The sequence below is a fragment of the Oculina patagonica genome, chromosome 11, assembly GCF_052425735.1.
Source record: "Oculina patagonica isolate OP01 chromosome 11, crgOcupat, whole genome shotgun sequence".
In the NCBI taxonomy this organism is placed as follows: Eukaryota; Metazoa; Cnidaria; class Anthozoa; order Scleractinia; family Oculinidae; genus Oculina; species Oculina patagonica.
This window is the reverse complement of record NC_135768.1, coordinates 12,011,936-12,026,347: the sequence shown is the minus strand read 5'-3', so window position 1 is coordinate 12,026,347 and position 14,412 is coordinate 12,011,936. Positions and strand designations below refer to the sequence as shown.

The 14,412-nt window shown below is 38.0% G+C and overlaps 1 protein-coding gene across 3 annotated transcripts; it reads left to right on the top strand.

Moving 5' to 3' along the window:
- The first annotated feature begins 335 nt into the window (after positions 1 to 335).
- Positions 336 to 13,955, top strand: LOC144630334 (uncharacterized). 3 transcript variants are annotated; one of them, XM_078488688.1, is made up of 5 exons: positions 336 to 371; positions 1,046 to 1,103; positions 3,313 to 3,636; positions 8,894 to 10,823; positions 11,302 to 13,955. In XM_078488688.1, the coding sequence occupies exons 3-4, from the start codon at positions 3,319 to 3,321 to the stop codon at positions 10,820 to 10,822; spliced, it is 2,247 nt and encodes a 748-aa protein (XP_078344814.1). In that variant the 5' UTR covers positions 336 to 371; positions 1,046 to 1,103; positions 3,313 to 3,318; the 3' UTR covers position 10,823; positions 11,302 to 13,955. The 3 variants fall into 3 exon arrangements, with proteins under 3 accessions (XP_078344814.1, XP_078344816.1, XP_078344815.1); XM_078488690.1 differs by lacking the exons at positions 336 to 371; positions 1,046 to 1,103 and adding an exon at positions 2,584 to 2,630; XM_078488689.1 differs by lacking the exons at positions 336 to 371; positions 1,046 to 1,103 and having other exon boundaries at positions 3,272 to 3,636.
- The last annotated feature ends 457 nt before the right edge of the window (positions 13,956 to 14,412 follow it).

Here is a 14,412-nt window from a genome sequence, read left to right as displayed (position 1 = left end):
ATATATTTCGTGCTGTGAGCCCTGCTGGTCCAATATCTTTTCAAAAATAATTAATTTTTTTCCTTCTAGAAATCACACCATTATTCGTTGCTCGACAATTTACACAGGAAGTTTTAAGTTTAAGATAATTGCATTCTGTTGAATTGTTAGATGCATTTTTCCGGCCTCCATTGGCCGAAGCCAATGGAATTAAATCTTTTGAAGTTGGTTGTTTTTTTTTCCGCTTCAATGTAATCCATGATTGGCTGATGATGTGAGGTGTTAAAGTAGTAATTGTCACAAGCATAGTCTTAAAGAGTTTTTGATAAAGAACGATGGCATTTCATTGCAGTTCAGCTGGAGAAATAACCTCAAGCAGACTTCTGTGAAAGGTTTGTACCTTTAGTATATCATTGACTTTCGTCACTATTTTTGATGCTAGTTTTTTTTGGTTGTCAAGTTTTTTTAAGAGAGGAAGAGAATTTTTCTGGGTTTCAGTTTGTAATAGACTATCTTATACGACAGCTACAATTTTTACAGCTTCGGAAGAACGTTTAATTCTATTATTTCTAAGGCCGCTTGGTTGAATTTTAAAAAAGTAAAAGAGTCTATCATTTACCCGATTTCCTTCCTTGACTAGAAGTGATTGAAATCTTAAGTTTATTCTGTGATAATAGTTTGCCTGCGTCTATAGCTGTATCTTTCTCTTGTTATCTCTTGTATATATAAGGTTAATATCAATCTAAAGGCTTCGTGAGCAACGCATAAATACAGCTTTTATTTATATCTGGTTTCCAGCAAGAATCCTGTCAGTTTCTAAGCATGAGCTCAGTTAATGCAAAATGTTCCTTTTGACTTTTTTGTCAAAAGTTGCCAATTTAAAATCATTTCTGTCAGTCTTTCGCAATCATAAATTTCCTACTTTTATGACACATGTATTTTCGATTATTTAAATTTCTGAAAGATCTCCCAAAGAGCTTTGAATCTACCAAAAAAGAACAACCCATAAATATTATTTCGGTACGTGGAGAGTTATTGAGCATGAAATATTTCCTTAATTTTAAAGCATTGCATTTCATCACAGTTCAGCGGAAGGAATTACCTCAAGCAGACTTCTGTGAAAGGTTTGTGCCTTCTATTCTTTCTTTAAAATATCATTTACGTTTGTCACTTTTTTGGATGCTAATTTGTTTTGGGTTTTCAACTCAGTTCTGTTGTTGTTGTTTTTTAAGAGAAAAAGAGTTACTCTGGGGTTCAGTTCGTAACAGACTGTAACATGTAAAATTTTTACAGCTTCGAGCCCGCAACGAAAAGGTAATAAACTAAAGGTTAATATAATCTAAAGGCTTCCTAAAACACAGAAAAGTTTGATTTTATAACTGTTTCCAGGAAGAATCTTGTCAGTTTCTAAGCATGATCTCATGATTTATTACACAATGTAGGTTTTGGTTTTATGTCAAAAGGGTCCAAAAGTTGCCGATTTGAAATCATCTCTGTCAGTCTTTCTCAATCCTAAACTTCGTACTTCTTTAGGAGTATTTCAAATGTATCATCAATCACCAATTTGTGACAATTTATTTTAAATTTTGGATGATCTCCAAAGAGCTTTGATTCTACTAAGTAAAAACATATTTGGGTGGAAAGTTACATGTTAAGTTGTCGAGCATGAACTAGTTCCTTAACTTTTTTTTTCTAATCAATGATCAGTTGACTGTCGAAATTGATGTCGAAGTTTAAGGTTGTGTGTGTATTTGAAAAGATCATTCGCGTTGGCTTCCTTTCTGGTTGTTTCAATGTCGTCAAAAATGGAAAAAGAGACCGTGATCGTTTTGTCAGCAAATCGTGCCAAAGAAATCAAAACAAGTTAAAGAAGAAAACGTTCAGTGATTTAGACTGGCCCGCTTTACTCGCAATCAAGAAGAATGATTACAGGAGAATATACACGAGCCAGTGCATGAATGCAAGCAAGAGAAATTTATCTTAATGCAAGCCGGTGGAAAATTTATGTAAGCAAGCCCGAAGAGGTAAAAAATCCATTCGATAAATTATTGCCGGCCCGAGAATCGAAGCCGTTTATCTTAGATTGCTTTGTATTCTTCAGGATCATTTCCAATGTCGTTTTCCTCAATCGCCTTCTTGACTTGAGTTTCTTTCGGCATGTTAACTAATCAAATTTCAAATCGCGATGTTGTATTTCGTAAAAAAAATCTTAAAACAAGAAACAAGACGGAAAAAAACCTTGTTATCTTACCCTTTAGAAATCGCGGATACTCGTAGGGATTCTCACAAGTTTAGGTAATACCTGAAAGGGTAGGGAAATCTGCCATAATGTTATTTTAAAAGGCCTTTATATCATATATTTCGGCAGACGCAACTTTTGGCTGTATCGTTTTAATTAAAGCGCTACATAAAAATAACAAGAAAACTTCCCGTTTTAGGTAAATGTGATGTCGTGTAGGTATATGAAAGGGGTGCCTTTTTGCAATAAAAGGTATACAAAAGGGGTACCTTTTTCTATCAAAATGGTATATAAAAGGGTAGGGGTTGGAACTCCGGGCGGAGCCTCCCCGTACAAAACTTTTTTGAGTACCCCCCGGGCCGCGGACAAAGCGTGTGTTGAGGATGTCACGGTTCTGTTATTTACTTACTGAGTAAGTCACGCATTGAGTTCACTGTGTTCATCGACAATTCGTTGACCAAATTGTTTTTGTTTTGTTTTCTTAAAACAAACAATCGTGAATACGTTTTAATTTCCAGTCAATAGCCTCTGAATCAAATTACCTGAAATTTTACCACTACTCTGAGATAGTTTTCGTAAAATTCTTATATACGTATCGGCGCATTTTTTTTAATTTTTGTGTCCACCAAAAGTTATGGCTGTCCTTCCATAGGTAATGCTATTTCTTTGACCTCTCCGTAACTTAGACTGTTTGCAAAATAAAGAACGAACAAAGTTATTAAAAAAGTAAACAACTTTATTTTGGATAAATGTGTGGAGAAGACACTCGGGTGTTAATCGTGTCAGTGTTCATTTTTGGTGCATTTGAACTCGATTTATGAAGCCATGATAAACTTTTGTGAGAAAGTGCTCTATTTTAATCTGACGTTAAAATTTTAACGCTGTAAAAATAAACGGTCGTAAACTACAATAATATAGCTTTTATATAAAACATTGTTCTAAGGATTCTGTTGCGTGTAATTAAAATGAAGCAATTACTCAGAATAAAATGACCAAGTGTCCAAGAAGCGAAGTTTTGAGTGAGTTGAGTTATGAAATTTTTATCCCGTCAAATTGCACACTTCTCATCAGTTGTTTTTAAACTGTGTTCTCAGAGAAAAATGGCGTCGGAACCAAATACCAACGTGGTAGCCAAACTAGACAAAGCTTTAATAAACGCCAACTCTGGAGATGACAAGAATGAAACAGCGTTGTTGATGATGTCTCCCAGTGTCAACTGGGCAGAGTTCCTGACTCCTGCACCATTATCCATCGCTCTACTGGGACAACTGATGCTGGTAGCAGGGGAAAAAGACTTCTCATTGGAAAATCAAAGGCCTGAAAAAGGTTTCCAGTTTATTCAGCATCCCGAATCATTTCGAGCCTGCTTGGTACAAGTGAGCAATACTGGATGGAGAGCGTTCAATGAAGCCCACAAGGTAAGAAACTTAAGTCTTAAAAACATTTCATTCACTTTTTGTTCCTTGAAAAATTGGAATCTAAACCGTTGAAAAGGTCTCTTTGTCTGCTCCTTTTGTAGTACTTACCTCAAACCTCCAAAGGATTATTTGGCTTATAGAAAATTTTCGTATTCAGTTGAATATCTCTGCCCAAAATGTTTTTGACTTCGTTAAATCATCGATTGTCTGTGTCCTTTTGAAATCGAGCTCCGTTGGGTTCACTACTGCATAAAGGAGATATATAGATTGAGAAAAAGTTGTAGCGTAAAATCGAGAATGACACTCGAGCGATTATCAGTCAGTTCTCTTTAGTTTTCTTTCCGTTTGACCTCGGAACAACCTGATCACCATGTCGAGCTTTTCCTTTATAAGGTTCGCTTTCATACGATGAGTACAACTCGTTTTCCTTCCTTCTTTAGCAGCACAGCGTCCTTTCCTACGTTGACAGCTCTGTCTTCAGTTATATGATTTCTTCCACTGATCAGCATAGTCTTTAGCTAACTGTTTTCTTTCTAAGTTGGGGTCTCTAACTTGTAGGTATACCACATCACTCTGTTTTTCATCAACTTGTGTGAGCTCTGGTTGCTTGGTTGTTAACTTTTTCTGAAAAACATTTTGGCCGGGCTGACTGCTGTTGTGTTTCGGTTCGTCGAACAGTAAACCAACACGAACTCGTTCAGCTCAGCTCCCCTTTTTTTTCAACTTGGAAAACTCTCAGACCCGCCATGGGTAAAGACCGCCGGTTTTATCGCTCAGCCTCAAAATTGGCTCAATTAGACAGAAAAGCGTAGCGTGATGACAACAACAACAACACACGCTTTAATAAAAATTTTGGTTTGTATCTGATCTAAAAAAAATGTTGGTAAAAACGTATAAAACTGAATTTTCGGTAACTCTCTGCTACCTTCATCAGAGTTAAAATTGGTTCAGTTTTTTGCATAATAAGTTTTTATACGCCGCCGGTCTCTAGAGATGTTCCCAATGTTAAATAAACTTGTGGGAAATGCACATGCTCATTCACACAGTTATAACATGCTCATTCACACAGTTATAACTGTTCCCACAAGTTTATTTAACATTGGGAACATCCCTAGAGACCGGCGGCGTATAAAAACTTATTATACGAAAAAACTGAACCAATTTTAACTCTGATGAAGGTAGCAGAGAGTTACCGAAAATTCAGTTTTATACGTTTTTACCAACATTTAATCAGATACATTAGATCAGATACAAACCAAAATTTTTAAAACACAAACACTGTCAAACACTGATCGCCCTAATAACAACACACGCTTTTTAAGAAAAATTGGTAAATTTATTCAGTATAACTAAAAAGCTAATCGAGCTGAGTAGAAATGATAATGATAATGCACAATGCCCATTACCTCTAGGTATTACTCCATCTTTTCGGACACAAGGTAAGGACCATTATCAGTTCTAGACTGGCTGGTGCACCATACCCTGCAAAATGATTGTCTAAGCAAACCATTTGATAATCGTGACATTCTTTGTCGAGCGGAAAACATCTTCTTCCATCCACCTAGAGAAATTGTCAACCCCCACTGGTAGAAAGTCTCTTCCAGCTAGGCAGTGGTCCTACCACATGCAATGCTTCATCAGGCGATAATGTAAGTGTAATCGGTGGAGGCGGAACATACCTGGTGATACCTGAAGCACTCTTAAGCGGTCTTTGATCACAATTCCTTGATGCCCTCGTGGGCGAGGGCTAGTACCCACTTCTGTAGCTCACTCGGAATGGCATTTCTAGTTCCTTATAACACAACCTGACCGATGTAAGTCAACTTATTGCGCACAAAGGTCTTTGGAGCTTTCTCCCAATTTTCATTATATTCTGCAAGCAATCCCGCACAATTTTCAACTCTTCGTCATGAAGTAAGGCTTTCTCTATCTCCTCGATTCTCAGAGCTACAGGTACTGCTTGAAGTGTGTTTGCGCTTACATATTCTTCATCATGGACATAGCCTCGTGACCCTGGTATTTCTGTTTGACAAGACAGGGCATCTGCATTGTTTTTCCTAGATGATGTTTAATTCGTCGTAAACACCCCATGATGGACAGTTTCGCAATCTATATAACGAGATACATGTACTCGTTTTGTTTGTACAGTTGTAAGTGATCGACACGTGAACCTTGTGATAAGTGGCATGTACAATAGACTTTGATCAGTCCATTTTCGAGGCGAGACGTGCGAGATCGAGAGATACGAAGTTACGAGAAGAATTTGTGTATATAGGGACGAATATAGGAATAAACAAATCAATTCAATTACGAAAAGTCGCAGTTTATAACAGATGGCACATCATGCACTGAGGCAGTGTAGGCCAACTTTAAAATGCCGAGAGGTTTAACAATACTCGTACAGACGAGTTTTTTGTATCTTGAATTTACCTTGGTGATGCAAAGTTATTATAGGAAAGCTCTCCTCTGTAGACTCTGTTACTTTTTGTCAGCTTTGTCCACTTGAATTTTAAGAAACTTGTTATCCACGTACAAAGAAAAATGTTCAGCCATCAACTACCAACACTCGAAGGATTGCCATTTGGATCAAACGATTTATATTTGAGAGGTCATCTCTCTTCACCAACACCATAACAACAACAATAACAACAACTTTATTCGTGCCCGTAATTAAATTGAATTTACAAAATCGGAGGATCTAAGTTAAAATGAATACATGGCTGCCCGAAATAACCATAATGAGCGAATTATAGACGGGAATCCATCTTAAGTAATTACATATTTTTTTTCCCTTAAGGTAAGGTACTAAAATATTAACACAAACGACAAAACACAAAACTCACATAAAGACTAGAAACTTTACTTACAGATTTAGTGAAAATTTAGATTTAGATTTAGTGTATTGACTGATTAACTAACAAAAGAAAGGAGTTGTACTTAACCAGGGGGGGGGGGGGGAGAAACTTCTCTTTGTTACACGACTCAAAAAGTAATCATAGCGGTGCCGGGCAACCGAGACTGCGCAGTAGCTATCGAATGGTTGCTAAGGGCGTAGTGAACAGCTTGACAAAGTTCATTGTTTAGTTCGCATGATTTGGTCTTGACCGTGCACAAAACACAATAGCTATTTGCATTTTGATTGCTTCTTTGAAGTCTTCCGGACATCAAAATAACAAACAGTAGCTAACAGTGATAACGGTGACCAGTCAGGCAAAAGTAAGGCTTGTGAATTATACTAATTAAAAAAAACTCTAATGGTTCTGAAATTATTTCCCATTTTTTGGTTGTTAAATTTCAACCGTGACAAAATTTTTGCTTGTTATTCCACGCCGCCAAAACATTCTCAGTGGCGTGAGACATTAGGTGAGAAATCTGTCTGAAAATGCCAAAAACATCTCAGCGGCGTAAAACATCAAACGCAAACACCGCGACTATTCGCATTTCACACGCACGCAGTAATTGATATTTAGATCTTTCTGAGAAAACAAAACTTTGGTTCGACGTCTTTCTTAGCAACGGCTTGATTGACATAGACTCGCACCATTTCCAGGCACTGCTATGTATTCAAATAAAAGTGCCGACTTTCTTCCCCCCCCCCCCCCCTGTACTTAACAGACAGAAGTTTTAATAGACTAAATATTCATAATGTAGTAAAAGCTTGCAAGATATTTGATTTGAACTTTATTTTTTCTTAAATTGTTTAAGTGGCAAAAGCTTAACAGCGGAGCTCCCAGCGGCACGCAGGGCCGCAAAGCAGAGCCCCATACCCATAGAAAATTAACAGAACCATGAATTTGAGTTTTCATGGTCATCATGGCTAGCGGCACGGTTCGCGGGCGCGTACGACGTACGTCGTGCAACATGGCGGCCATAGTCATCCGGGATTTTTAAAAGGTCTTAAACCGAAACGAGGCTTTGTTTTTGGCGCGCTTTCCGATCCGCGGCTCTCCGCGGCGACACAACCGATATGTCACGTATAAAACTACAGCAGTCTACAGTGTTTAGTTGAAGAAACGGTTTGGGTTTCTTTCTGCATTTTTCAAGCGTTTTGGAAAACTTTTTCCCTACAATTTTTCAAGCATTTTTGGAGGGACATTTAAGCAAAATAAAGCTGTGTATCTATTAGTATCTGAGTATCTATCTGAGTATCTGCAAGCTTGCCGTAAGTTGATTTTCTTTGACCGTCAATAAAGTCGAATCCTAATCCTTTGCCGTGAGGGTTTATTTCTTATTTCTGTGAGTTTATTTCGACTTTTAGCCTTACATTTTCTCGGCGGAAGAAATTCATACAGTATAAGTGTCGTTATTCGAAGTGCTAAACGAAGACAAAGCAAAAAGCTCGAACAAAATAAATTTAAACTTTGCACACGGTAAGAAATAAAAGATAAGTTTTAAATTTGCGTACGTGACTGAGCAACCCATTTCAGTGCGCCGATGTTAAGACAAATAAAGGAAAGAAAAGTAAGACGGGAATATGCCCACAAAATATATTGACGTCATTTTGTATAAAGCAAAACGATAAGAGAATCGTAAAACTATTTTCTATTCTTAGAAAGCAGAGAATAGACTCTTAATTTTTATTCTGGGCATGAGTTGTATCAAGCAAAACAATAAATGGATCGTAAAACTATTTTCTATTCTTTAGATTGGGCTGGAGAGAATAAACTCTTAATTAATTTTTAGGCCATTAGTTGTTCTGCCTCGAGATTATGATGGATTTATATTTATCTTGCACCTATGGGCCAGCGTATACATTAAAGCTTTGACCGCATATTTATCAAAAACCACCGGGGAGCTTCGCTTTTAGGCTTGCCTAAATCTATATATTATTTTCACTGATAGCATAATCCAACCCCTTGTGACTAAAACCTCATCCCACCACGATCCCTATCTCGATATTGTATTTCACTGGACTGGAGTTAACCAAATGATTCATTAAATGCTATAAACAAATGAACGAATCTAAACAGCCGTGCTTTTAAGAATAATGTCAGGCAGTTCCTTTCGCGACTGGATATGTTATCCAAACTCTATTATTAGAAAGTATCTTATTTGAACTTCAACTTTTAATATAATCCAAGAGAACAGAAAAATCCAGAAGTATTAATCAAGAAGATTACGAGAATAATACCTATTATAAAGGATGTAATGGTTATAGAGTTATAAGCAGGGGTTGAACAGCCAATGTATGTAAAATATTTTCAAACAAAATTTACCTATTAATAATTACGTTCTTTTTATTTATTTACTTTACAAGAACATGGATCAAATACGACTCTATTCTGCCCAAGTGCCCGATCAAGTGAAGAAAGTTGTCCGTACTCTCGTCAAAGGAAGTGAGAAGGATGTTAAAGATTTTCTTCCAATAGAACTTGGAAAGATTGACAGAAATGCTACAGAGTGCTTGCGCTTAGCACAAGCAGTTGAAGCGAAGTTCGAACAGGTGATGGATCTCACGGGTGAGCTGTTGGAAGTCGCGTCAGCTGCTAGGGGGTATTATCAAAAAGCCCAAGAAGAAATAAAAATAAAACAAGAAATTGCCTTAGCTAAAGAAAAATCAGCCCGCGAGAAAATAACTTTGGCAAAGAAACAACAAGAAGACCTAGAAACGCAAGTAAAAGATGCGAAAGCAGGCTGGGAGAAAGCTGTGGATTCTATGCCAAGTGGATGGGACCTCATTGGGATGCAGTTTGTTGAAACGTACACAAATACTGTGAGTAACACTGCTTCAACTATGCTGCCTCTATTACTCCAGAGAGGTGTGGCGGGCATTATGGCAGGGGGCCCATTACCCGCAGGGGTCCAAATGCCTGCAGCGACACCATCGCCTGCACCAAATCAGGCAGTGGAACCTAGTACTGAGCAGACCCCAACAGCTGTCCAAACAGTACCAGCATCCGTCAACGGAGACCATTTAAAGATTCTAATTACAAAGTTGGTGGAAGACCTGAAATCTGCATCCAAAGAAAGCTCCAATAAACCTGAAGATAGAGATAGAGATAAAGATGAAAATGATGATGATGATAACGATGATGATGACGATGACGATGACGTTGGGGATGAAGAACCCGTAGCAAAAAAGCTCCTAAAGACCAAGCTAAAAATGGAAGATTTACAGATAGATTGGTCCTCTCAGCCAGACAGCCCGCATAAAAAAGAAGCATTACAACTGTTGAAAAAAGGCATCAAGATCTGCATGGAAGGGGAAACCATGATGACACAACTTAACTTTTCGCCCGATAAAATGGAAGCAATTGCCAAACAAGCATCAACACTGAAGTCTAAGGTTATGAAGTTCTGCACAAAAGCTCAGACAAAGACAGGAGGAAATCCATTCTATACCAAGCCTCCAAGACAAGCAAGAAGCATGGCTAGCTCTGCAAATTCTTCCTCTTCAAGTGTCGCTAAGTCAGCGGTTGAGAATGCACGGTTTAAAATCGCTGAAGCAAAAGGTCTTCTGGAAAGACAAGAGAACCGCTATGACCAAACATGCAAGGAACTGAGGGAGAGTAATGAAGAGTTGAGTAAAGTGTTACAAAGCCTTGCAGAACTCAGCCCAGAGAAGATTGCTAATTTCGACCAAATAAGAGAAACCCTCATACAAGGTATCAAGGCCCTGGCTTCAGTGCGTGAGCAGTGGCAGAAGCTTGTAGAGTTCTTCCAGTTTATTACCAATATCATCAAGGTATGCCAGAAGGAAAGCCTAGCAAGCTTTGTTGAATATGCCAAAGTGGGCCAAAAGCGAGTGCTGGCTAATGGCTACGCTGACACGGATTTCATGCGTGACCTGATCTACGAGCAAGTCAACCAAGCAAATACGACGTCGTATGTGGTGTGGTCCATTTCCAACACGTACGTGGAAATATCCCGCAATCATCTGATGAGCCGCCTTGCCAGTCTTGGCCATTTGATCGCATTGGATCCAGAGAAGGAACGGCACACCATTGAGGCAAAGCGGAATGAGCTCATGGAAGGCAGCCAAGAGGCCCAAGAGGCGATAAGGAAGCTCGTGTCAGAGGCGAAGGACCATTTCCATGAGAAGGTGACAAAGAGAATAGAGAAGATTGAAACAGAGCTGTTGAAAGCACTTCCTTCAGGAGATCCAGCTAAAATAAAAGAAATAAATGACTCCGTTAAGAATGCCATCAAAGAGGCAGACGAAGAACTTGGTGCAGATAAATTCTGAGGTAATTTTAGTAACAAAAACAATGTATATGTAAAACAGTAACTGGGAAACAAGGGCTACGTTTTTTACCCATACACGTAGTCGCCTGTAGGTGAACAGCACAGACTGGAAACGGCTCACTCAGCAGACTTGTTTGCAGCTTCTATTTGTACCCAATTAGAACTGCATTTCCACTTGTAAGTTAGAAAAATGTATTTCGGGAAAATGCTGGTTTTTTGGCGATTGTTAAGAGCTTTAATGTTGCATTTTAAAATAGTTCTTTTTAACTATGTTGTGGCTGGATTATCACTGATACACTTCCGGTTATAAGCTCTAAGAAATTTTTCTGAATGCCGCTTACGGTATTACTAGCTGCGATTGAATGTTGTGAATTGACCTGTATTATTTTAAAGAACTGTCAGTTAACTTCACTAAAGTGTATGGTCCGTTTCATGTATTTCTTCAGACAATAATTTTTAAAAATCCATGATTTATTTCAGACTTGCAGAACTGTGTTGAAGAGTGCAACAATTCAAACTTCGGATGTAGCTGAATACTCTGGTAAAATTATTATTTCCACTTAAAATTTATCACAGACTGTTAAATTACATTTAGTATGATAGCCCTTTTTAGTAAAATGCTGCAATATTTTGAGTTATTTTTCGTTCAAAAAACTTTTTCATACGGCTTAACTTTTTTTTGGGAGGGGGGTTTTCAAGTGAGGTTTTGGAGGGGGGGGGGGCTGATATCAGAAGGAATGTTGAGTTCAAGCTATATAAGCCCCGCCATTTCCCATTTTCCCTTATTGTGACCTTAATAACGTTTGATTAGAGCAACTCCTTACAATCAATTACTGTACAATTACTGTACATGTATAAAACAGTTACTAGAGAGATTAAGCATGACGTTTATTTTTCCTGCGAACGGCCAAAAATTATTTTCTGTCGTCTACCGTTTGGCGATCGTACGCGGAAATGAGTAGTTTTGTGTTTGTTGTGAATGTGGGATTTTTTTCTTATTTTTATGAGGGATTGATTTTAGAATTCAATAAAGAGGCAACAAAATGAAAGGCAAGCTCGCGTTTGCCGTTTGCCGTATAACGTCAAGCTTAATCTATCTACTAAAAGCCCCATTTGTACCCATGTGCAACATTTCTCTTCAACTCCATGCTCCATCAAAATGAGTTGAAATTTTTTTTTCTTTCCAATATATTGATTGAAATTATTGAGTTTTTAAAGTGATGTTAAGCTTGAATGAAGAACGTATCTTGATACTTCCTCATGTTAAGTTAGTCTCAACTCGTTTCTTATCAGCTAATTTCAAAGCGTGTTTAATATTCCGCCCAAAACCCCTTGCCGGCCAAGTTGTATAAGCCCAGGGTTTATAAGCGGCAGTTTACGGTACTGTACGGCTAAGAATTCAGAATGTGTAAAGCTTTCTGTAAAACATAACAATACTAAAAGTAAACTATAACTAGCAAAAAAATATTGTGTGCAGTGGCGGATCTAGGAGAGAGACCCAGAGGGTGCTACCTTTTTATGGTTGAAAAAATATCAGGCCCAAAGGGCCGACAAGCCCCTTTTTTTAGCAAAAGACCCATTTTTACTTCCCTTCCATTATAAGCACTCTGGATCCGCCACCGGTGTGTGATTTATTTGTTTGTTTGTTTTAAGTTTAAGGTGTGTTTTATTTTGTATGTGTGTGAGCGTGCCCGCTTACATGCACGCGCCGTGTGCGCGCGCACGTATGGATGGATATTTTTATGAGTTGCAGAGTATTTTGGCAAGCAGTAAAGAGCAAGTTAAGATACAAGGGACAAGTTCGAATACATGCACCTTCAAAATATCCTGTGATAATACACTGTTTCATTATCAAACCTGATTTTTGTATCTAAATCTAGCCTTTGATAATGGCTATGTGTGGTCTGAAGGACTAAGACAAGTATACATGCAAATAACCTATAAATTTATAATCTTTGTGTGCTGATATATACTGGTTTGTGAGTTCAATTGGATAAGGAATTAGGAAATTTGTAGTCAGCTACTGAAAGCTGTAATTTACATACAGAGGTTATATAATGGATGGTTCGCTTGTAAGGACCAAAAATGGAGTAATTTGTTATAATGTAAGTACTGAGACATTGCATTGTTTCTTTTTCTAACAAATAGTAAGTAAAAACGTATCGGTAAATTTCAACATGAACATCAAGTAAAATCAACAGTTGACTACGTTGCTCGTTTATACAACTATTGCTGCTTTAGCGAAAGAGAAGAAGATGAGCAAACAAAACGTTTGAGACAAAAAAGGACTAACATTGTTTTCTTTGTCAAAGTCTACGCCGTACCTTAAAATAACCATTTTACCACTGCTTTGAAGCAAGTCTTGAAGCCGTGTTATAGAATTTATAGCAACAAGTAACTGTGAACTATTGGTGAGAAATCAGGCTTCTGATTGGTCATACGATATTCTAATGGGTATGGCAAGTAAGATTGCTTCTCATCTATGACAGACGATTTTCATTTGGCGGCTTTGCTATGAGCAGATCTCAGTACTTATATGATAAATAAAGTCATGTCTTTTATTCTGTGCTAGGTTTTTGATTATTAGCTAAGCTGGTGGATGTGTGTACTAGCTAGCTTCATATTAGTTAAAGTTTTTATCTTTTGGCATGTGTTGCCTGTATATTATGTTGGAGATCAGGGTGTCAAACGAACTTTCGAGCCCAGCCAGTGTCCTAGGACTGTGCCACTCTCTTCATCTCGGTGTATCAGTCGGGGAAACAAGTGCCAGTTGATGGCGACATCACTTCTCCGAGAAGTGACTGAGCCCGCGGTTTTCGTCCCAGAAGTTGCTAAGCAACATGTTATATTTGCTCGCGCGATTGCGTTCGGAGTTCTCGTGAGCGCTCGCGCTAGTTTTTGATTGGATGAAATAATTCGGAAGCTCTTCAAGTGCTTCAACGAAGATTTGCCAAAACTGGCACTTATTCCCCCGACTCGTATTTTGTCAGGCGTGTTAAATCTAATTAGACTTGTTGCGCATTAAGAATTTTGCCATGTCACTGAGAGTTGGGTGTTTTTTGAGGGGCATGTGGCCAACTGATATACTTGTAATGTGTGATTTGGTGTGTCAATAAAATGCAACACATTTGCAATCATGGCATCATTTATGTCTCCTTGTACCCTGGGCCTTGTACCTCATTTTCTCAGTTAAAGGAGCTACTGTTCTGAAATTAGTGGTAGGCAACTTAACCCATGAAGAAAATTAAATTTGAACATGTAAAGGAATGAGGTGTCTCCAATCCAACTTGTTGCAAAGTTTATAAAACAGTTTTAATGCTCTAAAATAAAAGCTGTTAATAAAAAATTGACCATTATTTTTAGGTTTCCTACAATGCAAAGATAATTTTTGGCTGTTCAAAAAATCTTTAAATCCGTGACAAAGTCCCTTTAAATGCCGATGCCGAGTGGGTTAAAATAACCGCCAGTTCTTCAGGGTCACATTTTATTCTATTTGAAGTAGTGTTGAAAAATTTGTAGCCGACATAACAGAACTTATTTTCATCGATCAATAGAAACTGGATGGGTGTCCTAGGTTCGTGAAACACCAGA